This window comes from Entelurus aequoreus, linkage group LG14, assembly GCF_033978785.1.
Source record: "Entelurus aequoreus isolate RoL-2023_Sb linkage group LG14, RoL_Eaeq_v1.1, whole genome shotgun sequence".
Lineage (NCBI taxonomy): Eukaryota > Metazoa > Chordata > Actinopteri > Syngnathiformes > Syngnathidae > Entelurus > Entelurus aequoreus.
In genome coordinates this window covers 32,061,935-32,086,113 of record NC_084744.1, presented here as the reverse complement: position 1 = coordinate 32,086,113, position 24,179 = coordinate 32,061,935, and the positions used below count along the sequence as shown (strand labels likewise).

At 40.4% G+C, this 24,179-nt stretch overlaps 3 protein-coding genes across 3 annotated transcripts in view; all 3 read right to left on the bottom strand.

Annotated features, from left to right (window-relative positions):
* The window catches only part of LOC133664276 (zinc finger protein 585A-like), a 46,041-nt gene extending 41,864 nt beyond the window's left edge, over positions 1-4,177 (bottom strand). Inside the window, exons 1-2 of the mRNA XM_062068788.1 lie at positions 3,757-4,177; positions 748-1,663 (exon numbers count right to left, since the gene is read on the bottom strand). Coding sequence (XP_061924772.1) covers positions 748-1,663; positions 3,757-3,871 — 1,031 coding nt within the window. The 5' untranslated portion in view covers positions 3,872-4,177. The remainder of the gene's footprint in view (positions 1-747; positions 1,664-3,756) is intronic.
* Positions 1-24,179, bottom strand: part of LOC133664756 (cadherin-12-like) — a 224,916-nt gene that overhangs the window by 88,049 nt on the left and 112,688 nt on the right. The gene's annotated exons all lie outside the window — the stretch shown is intronic.
* LOC133665340 (zinc finger and SCAN domain-containing protein 2-like) lies at positions 9,942-18,648 on the bottom strand. Its single transcript, XM_062070611.1, has 2 exons — positions 18,176-18,648; positions 9,942-11,726 (listed from the first exon to the last, which is right to left on the bottom strand). The coding sequence occupies exons 1-2, from the start codon at positions 18,360-18,362 to the stop codon at positions 10,552-10,554; spliced, it is 1,362 nt and encodes a 453-aa protein (XP_061926595.1). The 5' UTR covers positions 18,363-18,648; the 3' UTR covers positions 9,942-10,551.

Genomic DNA, 24,179 nt, shown 5'->3' with positions numbered 1-24,179 from the left:
TCAAAAAGCGACATCAGTGTGTAAAGGATATCACCACATGGCCTCAAGAACACGTCAGAAAACCACTGTCAGTAACTACAGTTGGTCGCTACATTTGTAAGTGCAAGTTAAAACTCTACTATGCAAAGCCAAAGCCATTTATCAACAACACCCAGAAACGCCGCCGGCTTCGCTGGGCCCCAGCTCATCTAAGATGGACTGATGCAAAGTGGAAAAGTGTTCTGTGGTCTGACGAGTCCACATTTCAAATTGTTTTTGGAAAATGTAGCTTCTTTTGAGATGGCTCCAACAGCCCCCATGATGCATTTAGGCACAACTGTGACACATTTTAATATTGGGAAGAGTGTTTGAACAAATCTGGAGCAGCTGATCAGAAGCTTATTTGGGTCATAGAATAACTTTTATTTTAGTTGCTCCAGTTGGACCATCCATCCATCCATCCATTTTCTACCGCTTGTCCCGTCTGGGGTCGCGGGGGGTGCTGGAGCCTATCTCAGCTGCATTCGGGCGGAAGGCGGGGTACACCCTGGACAAGTCGGACCAGTTCTGGCCCAAAGCTGTTGCAGGTCTGGCAAAGTGTCCATACCAGGTGAGCCCCATTGTGCACTTAGGCCACACAAACATTTAGAATTGTCACCTGTAACAACACACCTGATTAGTTGAAAATAATTAAAAACAGCATCGGACAAAATATATTATTGAGACTCAATTTCTCCGGTAAAACCAAACAAACTCGACCATCAGTGCCTCTCCATGTGTCGATCCAAAGAAGATAAGAAAGAAAATGCGACGCTGCACACCGAGCAACTAAAAGGTTTTTCTCCCGTGTGCGTTCTCGTGTGCGAGAGCATGTTCACCTTTTGGGAGAAGCTCTTGCCGCAGTCCAAGCAAACGAAGGGTTTCTCTCCGGTGTGCGTCCTCATGTGCCGATTCAAAGAGGAGGTCTGCGCGAACGCGCCGCCGCACACCGAGCAACAGAAAGGTTTCTCCCCCGTGTGCGTCCTGGCGTGAGACAGCATGTGCGCCCGTTGCGTGAAGCGCTTGCCGCAGACCGAGCAACGGAAAGGTTTCTCCCCTGTGTGCGTCCTGGCGTGAGACAGCATGTGCGCCCTTTGCGTGAAGCGCTTGCCGCAGACCGGGCAACTGAAAGGTTTCTCTCCCGTGTGCGTCCTCGCGTGCGCCAGCATGGTTAGCTTCTGAGAGAATTGTGTACCACAAACGGAACAACTGAACATTTTTCCTCTGGCGTGCGTTCTCAAGTGAGAGTCCGTGTTTGCGTCGAGGTGCGGCGTTGCGGCGTCGCTATCTGATAGTGGAGCTAAGAGCGAGTCTGATTGTGATCCTCCACAGTGGTGTCCATCAGCTTCTGTTGTCATGTGTTGTGTTGGAGGCTCAGCCCCTCCCATCTCCTCATTTTCACATTTGACCTCATCATCTTCACTCTTCACAGGGACACCAGTCACTGGGGACTTTTCCGGTCCTTCAAGATGCTCTCCCTCCTGACTGATGCTGTGTTCTTCCTCCTCCTCTTTAATGTAGGGGGGCTGAGACACCTTCTCTTCCTCTTTAATAAGAGGAGACAGTGGCTCCTCCTTTTCTTCTTTAAAGCAGGGGGGCTGTTGCTCCTCTTTTTCCTCTTTAATGCGGGGGGACGGAAGATGTTCTGCACGGACACAAGAAGACAAACACAAAAAAAGTAAGTACAGGCGGAGGCAGCATCATGCTATCTTTTATTTTGATGGTAAGATAGAAACAAATACAGGAAAATAAAGGTGTTACATGTGGTGATATCATTTACACACTGATGTCGCTTTTTGATGCAGTACCGCCTGAGGGATTGAAGGCCACGGGCATTCAATGTTGGTTTTCGGCCTTGCCACTTACGTGCAGTGATTTCTCCAGAGCCTTTTGATGATATTACAAACCATAGATGGTGAAAACCCAACTTCCCGCATGATGATGCAAGTTCGAGGTGTATACATTTACATGTTTCATATTAGGAAAAATATTTTTCAGATAGCAGGTGTCAAACTCATGTCAGAGGGCCGCTTGTACGAATATCTCGTTAAACAATTGTATCTCATTTTCAAGTATTTTTTGCTAACCAAAAATATATTGATTAGAATATTTTGTACAGGATTTATTCACGTTATGCGGTGAAAGAAGAAATGCGTTTAGCTGGGAAGTGTTTTTATTGAGGCACATCATTATGAGGGCCACATGAAATGAAGTGGCGGGCCAGATGTGGCCCCGTGGCCTTGAGTTTGACACCTGTGTTGTGTACTGTGTTGTACTGTAGGGACAACATGGATCCTTTTCTACAAAAACTGTAAAATGTAAAAAAAAAAATTATACAATTTATAAAATGCAGTATTCTTGTTTGGCCCCTCCTCTCCACAAAGGTGTGCAATTCTCACTAGCACATAAAAAAAGCTGCTAGTTTAGCTACTTGACTAAACTATAGACAGTACCGTCTGAGGGATCGAAGATCACGGGCAATTTTTATACACTGAATTTTAAAACACTTATTTTTTTTACACTGAATTTTTAAGACAGATTTTTCATACACTGAATTATTTTTACATTGAATTTTTATCAACTGACATTTTTTTACACTAAATGTTTCTACACTGAATTTTTTTAGACAGACTTTTTAAACACTAAATTATTTTTACACTGAATTTTAATGCACTTCATTTTTTTACACTTCATTTTTCTACTCTGAATGTTACTACACTGAATTATTTTAAACATAATTTTTAAACACTGAGTTATTTTTACACTGAATTTTTTTTACACTGAATTTGTATCCACTGACATTTTTTTACACTGAATTTGTATGCACTGAATTTTTTTTTACAACAAAAATTTTTGCACTGAAATTTTTATATACTGAATTTTTATCCACTGAATTTTTTGTAAATTGAAATTTTTATATACATTTTTTATTTCAGTTGATTTGGAACATGAACACACTTACAGCATAGTACATCACACAATTTCATATCAGTTCTCTTTACATCATGTCCGAAAAGGAGTAGGAAGAAGCAAAGCGTATTTAATCCTACCCCTTTCCCACTTCAGAGCGTTTACAAATATATACATTCATTTACTGACCCTTTTATAGTAAAATGACATCCGTGAATGAGTAATACAACAGTTTTGTAATAGATCATTAAGTCAGTCATTATTAATATACTGAGATGAAGAATATCTTATTTTCAATAAGGTTGAAAGACTATAAAAATGGGAGCCATTACCTCCCTGCTTGGCACTCAGCCTTAAGGGTTGGAATTGGGGGTTAAATCACCAAAAATGATTCCCGGGCGCAGCCACCGCTGCTGCCCACTGCTCCCCTCACCTCCCAGGGGGTGATCAAGGGTGATGGGTCAAATGCAGAGAATAATTTCGCCACACCTAGTGACCTACTTTAACTTTTAAATGTTTACTTACACTTATTGATGCACGTAGGTCACAATCGGGAAGTGAAATTAGCCACGAAACTATTCATTATATTGATTACCATGTAAAAATATATTTGGTGAATGTGTGAGTCTTGTGTAAACATGTTGATACACTTTGTTACAAACTGAGAGGAACATAAATAGTGCGTCTCCTTTTCATGAACAATATAAAAACAAAGTATTGCGTCATCCTCACAAGACAATTCACCTTCTTATTAACAATACATTAAAGAATAGTGTTATTAGTCAAATATAAAGTTAGTAAAGATGTGAGAGTAAGAAGTAAACAAACCTGTTATGTGTAACACAACTTGATGTTTCTTGAAAACAGCGTCCAGTAGTTGATAGTTCTCCTCTTTTGTTCTATGAAGTTCCTCTTCGCACTCCGCTATCGTTCTTTCGCACATTTTCACACAATCACAACACCTCACACTCACATTTGAGCTCTACTTAGCGATGTGTTGATAACGTCCGCGTCTCTTTGTTAGCAGCTAACACGCTAAGCTAACTAGCAAGCTAAGCTAACTAGCAAGCTAAATTAGCGAAGCCAAGGACGCAACAAAGTGCAACCACGCGAATGTGTCCGTAAAGAAACAATTATTAATCGATGTTTGCTCTACTACACGACATACCTGTATATGTTTACATGTACGTACTACTTGAGAACACGAAACACGAAGAACTACCCGAGACTCGATCGTTCCGCGCATGCGCCTGGTTACGTCAGTTTTCTTCTACGGCATTTTTTACGACAGAGCTTTTGCAACGTCACGACCTGTGGCATTTTTTTTTTTAGACGGTGCAGAGAACAATCATGTGAAAATAAACGAGTGAATTAAATAAATTGTTTTATTCTTAAAACATAAAACAACACCTAAAATATGATTAATTTATTAATCCGCCACAATTTCAATCACTTTCACTATGAAGTACAGTGAAAAAAACAAATGTTTTACCTAACCATCGAAACATGTCAAGACACCTTCTCAAACCAATCCTAGTTCCGGTTTCAAAATAAAAGCGCTACGCTACACATCCGATTTAACTACATTAAAAAATAAAAATGTCTTACATTGCGATCGTGCTTTGTCAAAGATGTTTTGTATTGTTGTTCTGTGATACTTGCCCCTAAATAAATGCTAGTACATCAGTTGAGGAATATTAGGGATTGGCAGGCTGAAATACTGTGTTATTATTTTATAACGTGTTCTGGTTGAGGTTTCATGTACGTAATGTTTATCAGGCTGAATATCACGCATTGTTGATCAACACAGATGGTTAAGACATTGTCATGCAGTCAAATAAACATGATTAACGTGTACAACATGAAATGTACAAGAATATCAGAAGCATTTATTCAGTAACATTCATAATAACATGTAATACATACATGATGTAAGTGTATATGTCATGTAGTAACATTCATAATAACATGTAATATATACATGATGTAAGTATATATGTAATGTAGTAACATTCATAATAACATGTAATATATACATGATGTAAGTATATACGTAATGTAGTAACATTCATTATAACATGTAATATATACATGATGTAAGTATATACGTAATGTAGTAACATTCATAATAACATGTAATATATACATGATGTAAGTATATACGTCATGTAGTAACATTCATAATAACATGTAATATATACATGATGTAAGTATATACGTAATGTAGTAACATTCATAATAACATGTAATATATACATGATGTAAGTATATACGTCATGTAGTAACATTCATAATAACATGTAATATATACATGATGTAAGTATATATGTCATGTAGTAACATTCATAATAACATGTAATATTTACATGATGTAAGTATATATGTCATGTAGTAACATTCATAATAACATGTAATATATACATGATGTAAGTATATATGTCATGTAGTAACATTCATAATAACATGTAATATATACATTATGTAAGTATATATGTCATGTAGTAACATTCATAATAACATGTAATATATACATGATGTAAGTATATATGTCATGTAGTAACATTCATAATAACATGTCATATATACATGATGTAAGTATATATGTCATGTAGTAACATTCATAATAACATGTAATATATACATGATGTAAGTATATATGTCATGTAGTAACATTCATTATAACATGTAATATATACATGATGTAAGTATATATGTCATGTAGTAACATTCATAATAACATGTAATATTTACATGATGTAAGTATATATGTCATGTAGTAAAATTCATAATAACATGTAATATATACATGATGTAAGTATATATGTCATGTAGTAACATTCATAATAACATGTAATATATACATGATGTAAGTATATATGTCATGTAGTAACATTCATAATAACATATAATATATACATGATGTAAGTATATACGTCATGTAATAACATTCATAATAACATGTAATATATACATGATGTAAGTATATACATCATGTAGTAACATTCATAATCACATGTAATATTTACATGATGTAAGTATATACGTCATGTAGTAACATTCATCATAACATGTAATATATACATGATGTAAGTATATACGTCATGTAGTAACATTCATAATAACATGTAATATTTACATGATGTAAGTATATACGTAATGTAGTAACATTCATTATAACATGTAATATATACATGATGTAAGTATATACGTAATGTAGTAACATTCATAATAACATGTAATATATACATGATGTAAGTATATACGTCATGTAGTAACATTCATAATAACATGTAATATATACATGATGTAAGTATATATGTAATGTAGTAACATTCATAATAACATGTAAAATATACATGATGTAAGTATATATGTAATGTAGTAACATTCATAATAACATGTAATATATACATGATGTAAGTATATATGTCATGTAGTAACATTCATAATAACATGTAATATTTACATGATGTAAGTATATATGTCATGTAGTAACATTCATGATAACATGTAATATATACATGATGTAAGTATATATGTCATGTAGTAACATTCATAATAACATGTAATATATACATGATGTAAGTATATATGTAATGTAGTAACATTCATAATAACATGTAATATATACATGATGTAAGTATATATGTCATGTAGTAACATTCATAATAACATGTCATATATACATGATGTAAGTATATATGTCATGTAGTAACATTCATAATAACATGTCATATATACATGATGTAAGTATATATGTCATGTAGTAACATTCATAATAACATGTAATATATACATGATGTAAGTATATATGTCATGTAGTAACATTCATTATAACATGTAATATATACATGATGTAAGTATATATGTCATGTAGTAACATTCATAATAACATGTAATATTTACATGATGTAAGTATATATGTCATGTAGTAAAATTCATAATAACATGTAATATATACATGATGTAAGTATATATGTCATGTAGTAACATTCATAATAACATGTAATATATACATGATGTAAGTATATATGTCATGTAGTAACATTCATAATAACATGTAATATATACATGATGTAAGTATATATGTCATGTAGTAACATTCATAATAACATGTAATATTTACATGATGTAAGTATATATGTAATGTAGTAAAATTCATAATAACATGTAATATTTACATATTTTGACCAATTTAATAAAACGCGGCGCATTAATTTAAAAAACGCATCAACATAATAAAACATCACTTACTGTACAATGTCTGCCTTCATTAGGATGCCGACTGCTAGGATGTTCATATATTCTCATTTAGATGAAGAATGACTCATAATCCTCACAAAGAAATATGTTGTGTCGTCCTCGCCAGTTTCAGGTCTTGAATGGATGTCAAAGTGTCCCAACTTGTAGGATTATATCCTCAGCCATCTTCTTTCCAGGTGAGAGGCATGATTTATGATCTAGAATAAACTTACAGGGAGCAAGGAAGCAGCAGACCACTCGAGGATGTAAACATGGGCACACAGGAAGTGATCATGTCACTGCTATAAATAGTCTGTCTACGTTAGCGCATATAATAACAATATCACTAATCCTTGTTTGTATTCAAGTCACCAAATGTAAATGGAGTATTGTTGTTTTATGGTTGATTATTTATCGGATTTTAAGGGCGAAGTAGTGGATCTCCCATTGGCTCCGCTGCCTCCGTCATCATGTCTTTCATAATGATTGTGAACGATGGGCAAAATTAAAAAAAAAAAAAGTGCAGTTCCCCTTTAAATACTGTTCAAACTGTGTGTGATGCTACCATGGCCACAAAATATTAAACATTCTTGTGAAATAAAAATACAAATCTGAGGTGGTAAAAAAAAGACATGAGAACCACTGTACTAGATGAACTCCATATATATATATATATATATATATATATATATATATATATATATATATATATATATATATATATATATATATATATATATATATATATATATATATATATATATATATATATATATATATTTTTTGTATATAGTGGTGGTCATGTAGCTTTAGCCCAGGGGTGGGCAATTAATTTTTACCGGGGGCCGCATAAGCAACCCGAGCACTGCTGGAGGGCCACAACGACAATATTTCAATTAAATTTTGCTCAATATTATTTTTGATATACCGTAAGATAAATAATAATAATAATTAATAATAATAATAATAATACTTTAATTTAACCTATCTTAACTTTATACAAAAGCAGATGGTTTTATTTTTAACACTGTCTTACACAACACTTCCTGATGTCTAATACAACGCAAAAATGTCAATTTCTGCACAGGGTTAATTTCTGTCACTTTATCCTGCATTATCCAACATTTTTCCCCGTCAGATTTGGACAAACATCTGTTGTTAAAAATCGTTTTTAATCATATTTATTTTATGTAGTTTTTTATATTGGTTTTATATGTAATTATTTTTTGTTTTTATTCAGTCATTGGTGGAGCTAAGGATAATATTTGAATATTGTTTTTAATATTGTTGTGCAGCACTTTGGAAACATTTTGTTGTTTAAATGTGCTATATAAATAAAGTGGATTGGATTGTCACACCTGCCAGCTTGTCCCATTTCAGTCCTAACATGTCCAAACACGCATTTACCTTTGTGAACAAGTCATTACCTGTGGTTGTCTCTTTAATTGACTGCATGGCTGCCAGCTACTCCGTGATTTGAAAGTCTGCAGTTATCCCACGTAAGAAGATGAGCAGCTGGGCGGTGTCACGTACATTGCAGCTCTCATCCAAAGCCAGCGAAAAACACTCAAAGTCTCCGGCCATATCAGCGCAACAGAGTCCAATAAGCACTCCTTAATAAACTCTCCGTCAGAAAATGCCTTACTTTTTCTGGCGCTTTTGTGAGAAATGACGAAACTTGTCCTGACGGCTGCATCTCTGGGAGTGTGAAATTTGGCAAAAAGTCTTTGTTGGGTTTGCAGTTTTACCATCAACGCATCAGCCTCCCTTGCGCGCTCTTCATCAGACAGATTCCGGTATTTTTCCTCGTGCTTCGTCGTGTAGTGGCGATTCAAATGATATTCTTTAAACACAGCAACCTGTGTACCACAAATTAAACACACGGCTTTACCTTTAATTTCTGTAAAGAAATACTTGCCAGTCCATGTCTTGTTGGAAACACGGCATTCGTCATCAACTTTTCTCTTTTTAGCGTCTCATCACTTGTCGCTGTGCACCTTCACTCACAGGTTACACCCGGACATACGCCCATAAATAACACTTTTCAAAATAAAAGCAGCACAGCTGTATTGCACGCACGACATAGATGTTTTTTAAACTTTATTTTGTAATTTGTGATTGCCGCTGTTCACGTTCACTCACACACGCGCATACGTCCATACGGAAGTAATACAAATAACGCTTTTCAAAACAAAAGCAGCACCGTTGTATTGCACACTCGACATAGATACTTTTTTAAATGTATTTTGTAATTTATGATTGGCCTCCCGCGGGCCGGACAGGGACGCACAAAGGGCCGGATGTGGCCCGCGGGCCGCAGAATGCCCAGGTCTGCTCTAGCCTGTAGTCTAGCATGTAGCCTGGCTGTGGTTAGCGGGGGTCTCGTCGTAGCAGAAAGTTGAAGTCCGTCAGACTATAATTGATCTCATGGTGAGCTTTTCCGATGTCCAGAAGTGCATCTCTGTTATAACTCCCTGTTGCGTGCAATAACTTTGCATTTAGGATGAAAATTAGTACTATAATAAATAAAAAACGTAGTTGTTGTCGGGAGGACGACGCAAAGACGTCAGCCAAGGGGGGCACCATGTTTCATTATAAAATTTAAAATGAACTCAACGGGTGAAAATCTTTAAAATGAAGACATTTGAAAATAACACATTTCGAGACCTCAGTGTCAGCCAATCCGGGTCACGGCACTAAACTCTGTCACAGCCCCAATTGAAATAATATACATTTTTTTGTTAAAACATGTCAGAGAATCAGACCATTAGTCATGAAGAACAGATATTTTATTCTACAAGGTCACATGCAAAGGATACAGCGCTGGTTTCAAATTGCTAGTACAAACAAAAATGTATACCTTACAAAAGGTGTGCATAATTATATTGTATAGTGTACAAGTACAAGTAGTAGGACCGCTGGCACCACCATGTTGGAGACTTGTTTTGGCAAGCAAGCCTGTGAAGGGGCACGCTGAACCATAACATCATCATCACTTCTTAAATATTAGCAGAAGTACACATTGATGTGTTAGTACACAACTAAACATATTAGTAAGAATGAATAATAAATGTACACTGTTGTGTGGATGTTGTTTTCCAGGATGTGTAACTAAGAAACACATTTACATGTTTGTTATTGAAGCAATTGAAAAGTAATTAAAGGTTAATGAAACTTTCAGGACATGTCAGAAATGGGATAAGGAACAAGTGATTAGATTTTGGTGTTGATCCTGATCATCATTTGGGTTCTGCCTGGGAGATTTGGCCTGGTGGAGGTCTGCGGAGCGCTTTTCTATTTTACTCCTGCTGCTCTCACCAGCACACATGTGTTCGTTAAGTTGGTACTCATGAGAGAATCTTTCATCACACACACTGCAACTCAACACTTTTCTCCGTGTGTCTTCTCTTGTCTTTTCAAAGAGCTTCTCGTTTTAAAGTAAGTACCACAGATAGAACAGGAATGAGGTCTTTTTCCACAGTGTTTTATTGCATGCTTTTTCAAAATATCCTTCCTTGTAAAAGATAAGTCACAGATTGAACAACAAAAAGGTTTCTCTCCAGTGTGTGTTTTCATGTGTCTAGTCAAGTTGGAATTTCTAACAAAACCTTTCCCACACACTGAGCAGGTAACAGGTTTCACTTCAGGGTGTCTTCTCATGTGTCTTTTCAAACTTTCACTCCGTGTGAAAGATTCGCCACACACTGAACAAGAAAAATGCTTCTCTTGAGTGTGTATTCTTGCGTGTCTTATCAGGTCTGCGTTTATGCTGAATACTTGACTACACGCTGAGCACGGAAATGAATTCTCTCCAGTGTGATTTTTCATGTGTCTATTTAGAGACTTTTTGAGGCCAAAACGTTTGTCACAGTGAGAACATTTGAAGTGAGTGTTGTCAGGGTCCCATGTCTTATCATCTTTAGAGTCTTCATCATCAGTGTCAGGAGAGTGTGACATTGTGTCCTCACTATCTGATAGTGGAGCTACGAGCTGGTCTGCTTGTGATCCTCCACAGTGGTCTCCATCAGCTTCTGTTGTCATGTGTTGTGTTGAGCTGCTGCTTGGAGGCTCCGCCTCTCTCTTCTCCTCACTTTCACCTTCGACCTCATCCTCTTTACTCTTCACAGGGACACCAGTCACTGGGAACTCCACCAGTCCTTCAATATGCTCGCCCTCCTGACTGATGCTGTGTTTCATCGCTTCTTCTTTAATGTGGGAGGGCTGTGGCTCTTCTGCTTCCTCTTTAATGTGTTGGAGCTGTGGCTCCTCTGCTTCCTCTTTAATGTGTTGGAGCTGTGGCTCCTCTGCTTCCTCTTTAATGTGTTGGAGCTGTGGCTCCTCTGCTTCCTCTTTAATGTGTTGGAGCTGTGGCTCCTCTGCTTCCTCTTTAATGTGTTGGAGCTGTGGCTCCACTGCTTCCTCTTTAAAGTGTTGGAGCTGTGGTACCTCTCCTCCCTCTTTATTGTGTTGGGAATGTAGTACCTCTTCTTCCTCATGTATGTGGGGGGACTGTGGTTCCTCCTTCTGCTCATGAGGTAGAGGTTCTTCATCGAGGTCTGTGGGACAGGAGAAAACAAACATTCTTTAGAAAAGTCCACATGCCAGCCTGCACACAGTAGTACTAGTGATGAGCTCCCCCTGCAAAAAGCTTTCTAATGGCTGCAGGGATCCATCCATATAGGGATCCATTCATCCATATATATATATATATATATATATATATATATATATATATATATATATATATATATATATATATATATATATATATATATATATATTAGGGCTGCAACTAACGATTAATTTGATAATCGATTAATCTGTCGATTATTACTTCGATTAATAATCGGCTAAAAGAGACAAACTACATTTCTATCCTTTCCAGTATTTTATTGAAAAAAACCAGCATACGGGCACCATGTTGTGGACATTGGGGGTGCAGCATACACCAACAATAACACAGAAATGTAACTCATCAGAACTGAATCAGATATTGTACACGTTTCTGTTGTGAATAATAAAGGATTCATTTAGGCTGCCTCTGAATAATAGCATGAAATATTCCAGCACTTTCATAACGTTTAGTTATACTAAAGCGTCACTCAAATCTAAATAGATTTATATAGCTTTATCAGCCCGGCTACATTGATCCATTATGAAACCAACCTGAGTTATTTCTGTCCGTTATGTTTATTTTGAAATTGGTAACCGTGCATTTTCTCTCTCAAAATGGAGTCAAATGTGCCGGAGACACATTATCAGCCCCGCGTTGCAACAAAGGCATACCTAACGTTACTCACAAAAAAGCTGAACTCATGAATGCTTGTTGCCACTATGGACTTAAAAAGTTACGTACTGTGAGTTCCTCCCTTCATCCATGGCTCCAACATGTTTCTTCTTCAGGTGCTCCTGAAGCAATGTTGTACTTCCGTGCCATTTTGCAGGAAACGCTCTTCTTTGAAGTCTTTAAAGTGAAGTGTTCCCACACTTTTGACGACTTAGGTCGTACACTTTTCTCCATTGAAGCAATAACCTCAAGATGTTTCTCCGCTAAACTATCGGTAGTGTTTTCCTGCGCTATATTTCGAATTTTTCCAGCAAAGGAGACGCCGTCGTCACGTGAGCTGCACATGACACATCATTGGCTAGCTTACGCCACCTCATGAGACGTAGCCTCACCGCCGCCCTGGCGCTGTTTTGTACTGTTTTTGTACTTATTTTGATTATTGTTTCTCAGCTGTTTGTAAATGTTGCAGTTTATAAATAAAACTTTATAAAACAAACAAAAAAACAACAACAAAAAAATAACCCAAAAAAAAAAAAAAAAAAGCCTCCGCGCATGCGCATAGCATAGTTCCAACGAATCGATGACTAAATTAATCGCCAACTATTTTGGTAATCGATTTTAATCGATTTAATCGATTAGCTGTTGCAGCCCTAATATATATATATCATTTCTACAACTCTTATTTTTTTGTGATAGAGTGATTGGAGCACATACTTGTTGGTCACAAAAAACATTCATGAAGTTTGGTTCTTTTATGAGTTTATTATGGGTCTACTGAAAATGTGACCAAATCTGCTGGGTCAAAGTTATACATACAGCAACATGCATGAACAATTTTGGTGATGTAGAAAGGTTACAATCAAATCAAATGAGCTTCATGCCATGGCCTCTCAACTTCATGTGAGTGATTATGATTGACGACACCGGTTGACTTCTCTGAGCCCATTTAAGTAGGGCTCATGTGATGCAGTCATTAGACTCGGTTACAAACGCGGCAATGGGAAAGTCAAAGGAACTCAACACAGATCCGAAAAAAACAAATCATTGACTTGAACAAGTCAGGAGAGTCACTTGGAGCCATTTCTAAGCAGCTTAAGGTCCCAAGAGCAAATGTGCATCCAATTGTTCGTAAGTATAAAGTGCATGGCACAGTTTTGTCACTGCCACGATCAGGAAGAAAACGCAAACTATCAACCGCTGCTGAGAGAAAATTGGTCAGGATGATCACGAGTCAACCGAGAACCACGAAAAAGCAGGTCTGCATTGAATCGGAAGCTGCTGGAAAACAGGTGATACTGTTCCCAGTCAAGCGTGTTTTGCATCATCATGGACTGAGAGGCTACCATGCAAGAAGGAAGCCCTTGCTCAAGAAGCCACACCTTACGGCTCGTCTACAGTTTGCTGCTGATCACATGGACAAAGATAAGACCTTCTGGAGGAATGTTCTGTGGTCAGATGAAACAAAAATTGAGCTGTTTGGCCACAATACCCAGCAATATCACAAAAAAATTAAAGTTGAAAAAATTATTGGAAACCCAAGACAGCCATGACAGTATGTTCTTTACAAGTGTATGTGAACTTTTGACCACAACTGTACATACATCTTGGTGCATACATACAATTCTTATACATTTACTCAAATAGACATTCACAAATACGACACTTAAAACTTACACATAATTCATCTCATTGGAGCAATATGAACCAGCAGCCATTACCACATGGAGGAAGAGGATAGACAGGACTGCGCTGATGCAGCCCAGGACCCAACTCCGCCCCTTGACCCTTTCCCCCATGTCACCAGTAGGCTTAATCAAAGTGGTGTTGCTGCACTGACTAGCTTACTGGACTCTAAGTATTTAGAACAATCCGGACAGGATGCGGCAGCAGACGAAGAGGATGGTGTGGAAGCAGAAGCTGTCCTGGAGCAACTTCTGACGCTTCAACAAAGAATGGACATTCTACATAACCGACTCAAGGAAGCGGTCGACAGCACCCTTAACCGGGAGGATGGACTGAGGGCAGCGATGGAGACCATGGCTGGAGAGGTGAAAGGATATGTGGACACGAAGGTGCAGAATTTCGACCAAGTTGTCGTAGCATGTCTGCGTCGACGAGATGAAAGGTGGGGCGAGGACGTAAAAAATACTCTTCTAAAACCCGACGGTCTTGGCGACCAGCTAGCTTGTCCACTCCTGCAGCCACTATACCAGCCAGCCACCCCCCACCTGACAGAGACGTCACCTTCCCTTTTACACCTGCTGTCACCACCAGACCACCCATCAGAATGGAATTTCCCCAGTTTGGAGAGTCCAGAGGCTCATCCGATGTCACAGACTTTATTGAACAGTGTGAAAACTTTCTAGCACTCCGCCCTCTGAGCGATGCTGAGCTCGTGGGAACACTCAATGCTGTTCTAAAAGGTCCTGCTAGGAGTTGGTGGTCGGCAGCCCGCAGTAAGATAACCAGCTGGTCTATATCTAAGCAGGTCTTCCTTGAAGCCTTCTTGCCAACTGACTATCAATCAGAGATTGAAATGCAGCTGCACTCAAACCTTCAAACCCCTAATCAGTGCTTGCGAGATTTTGCCTATGGATTATCGTGCCCTCTGTCTGAAGTGGAGACCATTACCACAGGAAACAATAATTATTACACTGTAACAATCATTTGTATCAACAATGTAAGAATAATAAATATACCAATAATGGTAACAGACAAAATACCAACAATGGTAATAGACGACATAGCAATAATGGTAAGGAAACATTGAGCACATGTTAACACTTTGAGACAGAGTACAACAGCAGGTCAAATTAAAGACCCTCATCTCTCATATTTGAACCAGACCCCATGTTTGTATAATAGTCTAAATCGATTAATAGTTTGGCATTGCTTGTGTTGTAAGTCCAGTTTGTTCCTTAGTTTTACTCCGCATACAGACACACAAAAACGTTTTCGAGTGGTTTGAGCCTCTCAAGTTATGAGCCTGCACTCGTCTTATTAAAAAACGTTGTAGATTAGGCAGCAATAATTTGTTAAAAGCTTTAAATAAGATTATTAATGTATTATATTTAACAAGGTCATCAAATTTGAGCTACTTTGATAGCATAAACAGATTATGAGTATGTTCTAAATAACCAACGTTGTGAATGATCCGCACTGCTCTTTTCTGTAATATGATCAGAGGATTAGTTGTGTTGTGGTAAGTATTCCCCCATACTTCAACACAGTATGTAAGGTATGGGAGTATCAAAGTGCAGTATAGAGTACGGAGTGCATTTTCATTGAGGTATAGTTTTGCTTTGTTTATAATTGAGAGGCTTTTGGAGATTTTTGTTTTAGTGTGTCTGACATGAGGCAAAGGAGTGGAAGTGGATCCAGAAAAAATATCTGCAATAACCGGATGTCCTCCTCCTACAGACCTGAAAAGTCTTCAGAGGTTTCTTGGCATGGTTGACTGGTACCACAAGTTCATCCCCAGGCTAGCAGACATTACAACTACCCTAAACCAACTGAAGAAGAAGGATGTTCCCTGGGAGTGGAGTCCTACTGGTCAGGCGGCCTTCGACCACCTCAAAGCCATACTGCAGTCACCACCAGCGCTTGCTCAGCCCCGTCCACAGGTCAGTTTCCAGGTTCACTGTGATGCCAGTGACTTGGGCCTTGGCGCTGTCCTGATGAAACACCTTGAAGGTGAAGAACGGCCAATTGCTTTTGCCTCCAGAGCTCTCCAAGGAGCTGAAGTCCGCTACTCCACTGCCGAAAAAGAGTGCTTGGGCGTTTGAGAAGTGGAGACATTTCCTCGAGGGGACAACTTTTGATGTCTTCACGGACCACAGCGCCCTTTCATGGGCATTCAACTGCCCTAAGACTTTGTCCCGTCTTAAACGGTGGACGCTGAGACTCCAGGGATTCACGTTCGTTCAGAGTCCATTACAAAAAGGGCTGCTGCAATGTGGTACCGGACGAACTGTCGCGGGCACCCCAGTCACCAGAAGGGAAGATTTGCCTAGTTGTCCCAAAAACCTACTAGTCAGATCTCCCCAGTAAAATGCAAGATCTTGCTGAGGCCCATTCTATGTGGACCCTGGAATGTGGATACTCTGTCGACCAACTTACACCCGGCCGGATACAAAAAGCGTAAAGAAGCGCTGCCTCAATACGGCAAAAATAAAGCGGGTCTGGGGGCCCAAACGTTGCCATTCTTTTGTGACTGTAGGCGTGTGGTCCGTATGTTACATCATCAAGTCACGTTCATGTTACCACGGCCTGCGACACTTTGCTCTCACCAACATCAGCCAGGACAAGACTGCTCTGTCACAGCAGCAGCAAGGATAGACTTTTCTTTTAGAAAGGACTTGTACATATCTCATCAGATGCTTCTGCAAGTAAGCTTCTGAGTATCTTTTTACGGACATATTTTATTTGTAAAGGTTAGTTGAAGCTAAAACTAAACTTCACCAGTTTTAGTTTTAGCTTGTTTCATACACGACTCCACCACTCCCCTCAGCCGTCTCCACTCCAACACGCATGAGCAGCTAACTTGGCTAACATTAGCAGGTCTAGTGAAGCACCGCACGTGACCTACGGTGGCCTAGGATGGACAAACGAGACAATTCTCACAAGACTACAACTCTTCTTCTCTGACCTTCCCAAAGTAATAATCTAATCAATAATCACTAAACTCAACAAAAAAATAAGACGGATTATTTCAAAAGGGACAAGCGGTAGAAAAAAGGATGGATGGACTTACAAAGTCAGATAATTGGCTAATACATCTAAATATGATGTTCACTGCAGAATATCAGGGAAATTGACATAAATGTAAGAGAAATGTTGTTATTGTGAGGAGAATCAACATTTTTTAGGGAAAATAATGTGCTCATGACCACTCATTCATCCTCTAAACACGCAACTGTCCCGTCCTTGAGGCGGTCATTTGATGGTGTCAGAAGTTAGCCGGGTTGTGGTGTCAGAAGTTTGCCGGGTTGTGAAGTCAGAAGTTAGCCGGGTTGGGGTGTCAGAAGTTAGCCGGGATGGGGTGTCAGAAGTTAGCCGGGTTGGGGTGTCAGAAGTTAGCCGGGTTGTGGTGTCAGAAAATAGCCGGGTTGTGGTGTCAGAAGTTAGCCGGGTTGTGGTGTCAGAAGTTAGCCGGGTTGTGGTGTCAGAAGTTATATTTTATTTGTTGGGTTGTCAGAAGTTAGCCGGGTTGTGGTGGCAGAAGGTAGCCGGGTTGTGGTGGCAGAAGGTAGCCGGGTTGTGGTGGCAGAAGTTAGCCGGAATGTGGTGGCAGAAGTTAGCCGGAATGTGGTGGCAGAAGGTAGCCGGGTTGTGGTGGCAGAAGAAAACCGGGTTGTGGTGGCAGAAGTTAACTGGGTTGGGGTGTCACAAGTTAGCCGGGTTGGGGTGTCACAAGTTAGCCTGGTCGGGGTGTCAGAAGTTAGCCTGGTCGGGGTGTCAGAAGTTAGCCTGGTCGGGGTGTCAGAAGTTAGCCTGGTCGGGGTGTCAGAAGTTAGCCTGGTTGGGGTGTCAGAAAGTATGTTAGAATTAGCTTTATTATTTGGGTTTAGGGCGCCCGTCATGGGCCCCGCCCCCGGCCCCGCTGTGACTTGTTCCACCACTGGTCATTGTGATTATATTATATATTCCAAATGTCATTTTCTTGTTATTAGTCAAATATAAAGTTAGTAAACATGTGAGAGTAAGAAGTCAACAAACCTGTTCTGTGTAACACAACTTGATGTTTCTTGAAAACAGCGTCCAGTAGTTGATTATTTTCCACTTTTGTCCTAGAAAGTTCCGCCTTGTATTCTGCTATCGTTCTTTCTAACACTACAAATATTTCTTCAGCGGCAGCAGTTAGTCGCAGATCCACCAACGCTCTCAACATTTGTAATGTAGACATTTTCACACAATCACAACACTTTACTCTCACACTTGATCTCTACTTAGCGATGTGTTGATAACTTCTGTTAGCAGCTAACAAGCTAAGCTAACTAGCGAGCTAAGCTAACTAACAAGCAAAGATAGCAGTAGAAGCGGCACAGTGCTTCTAGCGCATCGAGACGACTTTATCCTTGAATAAAGAATCAAAGATGTATTTTATACGACGTAAATATATCAAACTGGAGAACAAATAATAAGACTGACTGCTCAGTTCTGCCGTATTCCGTTTACCCCGGAAGCTGGGAATGACGTCACAGTCGAGTGGACGAAAGGCATCTCTATATAAGATATTGCCTGCCTGCTGTTACCATGCTTTTCTTTTCTCTAATATTTATTTGGATAACAATGTGATGTAAAAAAGTATCTTGTTTCTAAAAAATTAATTCAAAGTATATCAAACAAACCTTTAACGATGGGGTTCAGTAGCGCCCCCGTGCGACATTCATTGCAATGACAAGAGTGAAAGTGGTAGAAATTATAGCGATATTACTGCCTGATTTGTTTTTTTATCTACCCTTACACATGTTTTTATTGTTGTTCACTTTTATCCCTAGATAATCTATTTTTTATACAAAACATTAATAAAACATTTAAATATCACATGTCGCAGCCATAGACATCTTCTAAGGCATGGGTCGGCAACTTTTACCACTCAAAGGGCCATTTTGGAAAGTTTCACAAATTAAAGAAAACAATGGGAGCCACAAAACATTTTTTTAAATTTAAAATGAAAAACACCGCATACAAAGTTTAAATTGCTTTGCGCTATGTTAACCAGGGGTCTCTGACACACGCACCGGCACGCATCTCAATATGGAAATTTAATGTCAACGCGGCCCGCGACTTTTAATTGAGTGGCGCTTGATAGCGTCTTTCTTGCCAACCCCCTCAAATTTTCGGGAGACTCCCAAATTTCAGGAAGTGCTGGCACTGCTTTTAGCGCCCTCTACAGCCTGCCCAAACAGCGTACCTGCTTGGCCACATGTTGAATGCAGCTTTTGCTTGCTCACGTAAGTGACAGCAAGGCATACTTGTTCAACAGCCACACAGCTTACACTGACGGTAGCCGTACAAAAACAACTTTAACACTGTTACATTACAAACATGCGCCACACTTTGAACCCACACCAAAAAAGAATGACAATCACATTTCTGGAGAACATCTGCACTGTAACACAACATAAACACAACACAACAAATACCCAGAATCCCATGCAGCCCTAACTCTTCCGCTCAACCTACGCACAGAGAGGGGGGGGGGGGGGGTTGATGTGTGGGGGGGTTTGGTGGTAGCGGGGGTGTATAATGTAGACCGGAAGAGTAAGGGCTGCATGGGATTCTGGGTATTTGTTGTGTTGTGTTTATGTTGTGTTACGGTGCGGATGTTCTCCAGAAATGTGTTTGTCATTCTTTTTTGGTGTGGGTTCATAGTGTGGCGCATATTTGTAACGTAACAGTGTTAAAGTTGTTCTATACGGCTACCGTCAGTGTAAGCTGTGTGGCTGTTGAGCAAGTATGACTTGCTGTCGCCTACGTGTGCAAGTAAAAGCAACATATAACATGTGGCCGGGCTGGCACGCTGTTTGTAAATGCTATAGAGGACAATTAATGCAGTGCCATTAGGGCATGCCCTTGATTAAGTCATTAGAGTGAAAATAGGATAATATTTGCCCTGGGAGATTTCTAGGAGAGGCTGTCTCCTGGGAAAATCGGGGGGGTCGTTAAGTATACTGGGAAAACCGGGAGGGTCGACAAGTATGCAGCTGAGCCGCATCAGAGTGGTCAATGAGCCGCATGCGGCTCCGGAGCCGCGGGTTGCCGACCCCTGTTCTAAGGGTACGCAGCATGGAGTGCTACTGCCTGCTGGCGCTGACGAGACGCGGGGCTGCCCTCTTGGAGTGGTGATCCGCTCCACTCAGTGCAATTCATTTGGCAGGAGCAATGAACTGTCAGCGCATTTAATTCATCTTACCTCACTGAATACCACTGATTGTCACGCGTTTTTTTTGTCATACGTGTAGCTATGACAAAGGACACATGTTTTATTATTCACAGTTTGCTTAACATTAATAGAATATTCTAAGTGACAAGACGTCCAAGATCAAAACTGGGAATATAATCCCAGAGAAGGGGGGGAAAATGGTCAGCTATTTTTAAATTGAAGAAACAATATGATTAGGTTATATATACATGCGTATATCCTACATAAACAATGTAAGAATACATTAGATATTTATATATCTTATAGACTGTATCTCTGTTGCTGCAGCAGCAGAGAGTTTATTCTGTCTTGACACTTTGTATTGATGTGGGCTCTGTACCGAGGATGTCGTTGTGGCTTGTACAGCCCTTTGAGACACTTGTGATTTAGGGCTATATAAATAAACATTGATTGATTGATTGATTGATTGATATTTTGTACTACATTCTTCCCTTAAATGTTTACAGTGATTGTTTTATATGTATTTTTTATGTATGTCGCTTTGGATAAAAGCGTCTGCCAAATACTTAAACATAAACATATATAAACACTTGAAAGTCTTTACATCAGCTAAAACCACCAATCTGTTTCACTGGATTCAGAATAAATCCAAATATTGTTTTACCCAACAATGTTAGTATTTGAATATTGTTACTTGAAGACTTATTCCTGGTTACAATTATACTATTAAGAAAGCATTGTCTTATACTTTGCCTATAATGATAATGCATCATAATCAGTGGCGGCTGGTCAATTTTGATTTAGGTGGGGCTAAAAGTTTGTAAACTAAACCCCTGTAGGGGGGTCATCCTCCTTCAGAAGATTTATTTGTGATTTTCACATACAAATATTGAAGATCTTTGCTGCTTCTCAACTCTGTGGTAATATTCTTTTCACAAAATACAACCAATTGTACGTTAATGTTAAATCTTACTTGTGAAAAGTAATCCCCCGATTCCTATTTTCAACAGTCTGCTCATTTGAGTAGGAAAACGCTGAACACCAGCTCGGCATCTTTGTTTTCTACCTGTCAACTGTCAGTTTAGGCTGCTCGCCGGCTCCTCATCACCACCTCAAGATGGCGGCCGAATTTCTCGCGTCACAGCAGCCAATGCTCCATCTACTTATAAGATGTCTATGGTTATAACGACATTGCAAACACGGCAATCTGTTGCATCCACTGCAGTTCGCTACCTTATTCATACTTTTTGTCAAGTGATTTTTTTTAAGCAGGGTTGCATGAGCAAGGTGACGTTCCACGTCCGGCGGTGAGGGATGCCGTCAAACTGAAGAAGGAGTCCTATCGGGTTCTTTTGGCTCATAGGACTCCTGAGGCAGCGGACAGGTACCGACAGGCCAAGCGGTGTGCGGTCACGGAGGCAAAAACTCGGACATGGGAGGAGTTCGGGGAAGCCATGGAAAACGACTTCCGGACGACTTCGAAGCAATTCTGGACCACCATCCGCCGCCTCAGGAAGGGGAAGCAGTGCACTATCAACACCGTGTATGGTGAGGATGGTGTTCTGCTGACCTCGACTGCGGATGTTGTGGATCGGTGGAGGGAATACTTAGAAGACCTCCTCAATCCCACCAACACGTCTTCCTATGAGGAAGCAGTGCCTGGGGAATCTGTGGTGGGCTCTCCTATTTCTGGGGCTGAGGTTGCTGAGGTAGTTAAAATGCTCCTCTGTGGCAAGGCCCCGGGGGTGGATGAGCTCCACCCGGAGTTCCTTAAGGCTCTGGATGCTGTGCGGCTGTCTTGGTTGACAAGACTCTGCAGCATCGCATGGACATCGGGGCGGTACCTTTGGATTGGCAGACCGGGGTGGTGGTTCCTCTCTTTAAGAAGGGGAACCGGAGGGTGTGTTCTAACTATCGTGGGATCACACTCCTCAGCCTTCCCAGTAAGGTCTATTCAGGTGTGCTGGAGAGGAGGCTACGCCGGATAGTCGAACCTCGGATTCAGGAGGAACAGTGTGGTTTTCGCCCTGGTTGTGGAACTGTGGACCAGCTCTATACTCTCGGCAGGGTCCTTGAGGGTGCATGGGAGTTTGCCCAACCAGTCTACATGGGTTTTGTGGACTTGGAGAAGGCATTCGACCGTGTCCCTCGGGAAGTCCTGTGGGGAGTGCTCAGAGAGTATGGGGTATCGGACTGTCTGATTGTGGCGGTCCGCTCCCTGTATGATCAGTGCCAGAGTTTGGTCCGCATTGCCGGCAGTAAGTCGGACACGTTTCCAGTGAGGGTTGGACTCCGCCAAGGCTGCCCTTTGTCACCCATTCTGTTCATAACTTTTATGGACAGAATTTCTAGGCGCAGTCAAGGCGTTGAGGGGATCTGGTTTGGTGGCTGCAGGATTAGATTTCTGCTTTTTGCAGATGTGGTGGTCCTGATGGCTTCATCTGGCCAGGATCTTCAGCTCTCACTGGATCGGTTCGCAGCTGAGTGTGAAGCAACTGGGATGAGAATCAGCACCTCCAAGTCCGAGTCCATGGTTCTCGCCCGGAAAAGGGTGGAGTGCCATCTCCGGGTTGCGGAGGAGACCCTGCCCCAAGTGGAGGAGTTCAAGTACCTCAGAGTCTTGTTCACGAGTGAGGGAAGAGTGGATCGTGAGATCGACAGGCGGATCGGTGTGGCGTCTTCAGTAATGCGGACGCTGTATCGATCCGTTGTGGTGAAGAAGGAGCTGAGCCGGAAAGCAAAGCTCTCAATTTACCGGTCGATCTACGTTCCCATCCTCACCTATGGTCATGAGCTTTGGGTTATGACCGAAAGGACAAGATCACGGGTACAAGCGGCCAAAATGAGTTTCCTCCGCCGGGTGGCGGGGCTCTCCCTTAGAGATAGGGTGAGAAGCTCTGTCATCCGGGGGGAGCTCAAAGTAAAGCCGCTGCTCCTCCACATGGAGAGGAGCCAGATGTGGTGGTTCGGGCATCTGGTCAGGATGCCACCCGAACGCCTCCTTAGGGAGGTGTTTAGGGCACGTCCGACCGGTAGGAGGCCACGGGGAAGACCCAGGACACGTTGGGAAGACTTTGTCTCCTGGCTGGCCTGGGAACGCCTCGGGATCCCCCGGGAAGAGCTGGACGAAGTGGCTGGGGAGCGGGAAGTCTGGGTTTCCCTGCTTAGGCTGCTGCCCCCGCAACCCGACCAATCACATCACTGATAATGTCAGGTCAAATTCTATAACATCTATCACATTCTATACCTCTCCTGTAGCCGCGCCCCCTCGGGTAATATATTTCCAGTGTTTTGACCTCTGTTTACAATCCGTCAGGTCCAAATTATACCTTCTCGCTGGCTACTGGGGCTGTGAATCTTTGGGCATCACACGATTCGATTCACAACCGATTCTAGATTCAAAAGCAATACTTTTTTACTAACATTGGGTGCCAGTTCAATGATTAACTACGTCCCTCCATAAAATAGACAAACAGCTCTGATAATACTTTATATTACGAATTAATTGTGTTTATGTCCTATTTTTATGGATATCTCATTCAAAGTACACGCAAGTGGTGTTTTGACGTGAAAATTAATGTTAAAAAAACACAATTTCACATGCCCGAAAATGATGCATCAGTGAATCCAGGTTCTTCGGGGAGCACTACAGTGATTATTTTGGTGGAATAAGATATACAAGCTATCTGATTACTCCTTAAAAAACACCTTTGTTACTTTACTGATTATATTATTTGAAAGTAGTTAAATTAGATTACTGAAAATTCCGGACAATAAACCGCTACTTTTTTCCTACTCCTTTTCGGACATGATGTAAAGAGAAATGATATGATA

What these genes read in the sequence shown, in the direction of transcription:
- LOC133665340 (XM_062070611.1), bottom strand. Translation starts at nt 18,362, where the DNA reads ATGTCTACATTACAAATGTTGAGAGCGTTGGTGGATCTGCGACTAACT. An exon ending in AGTTGTGTTACACAGAACAG is followed by an intron (nt 11,727 to 18,175) that starts GTTTGTTGACTT and finishes CCTGTCCCACAG; the next exon opens with ACCTCGATGAAGAACCTCTA.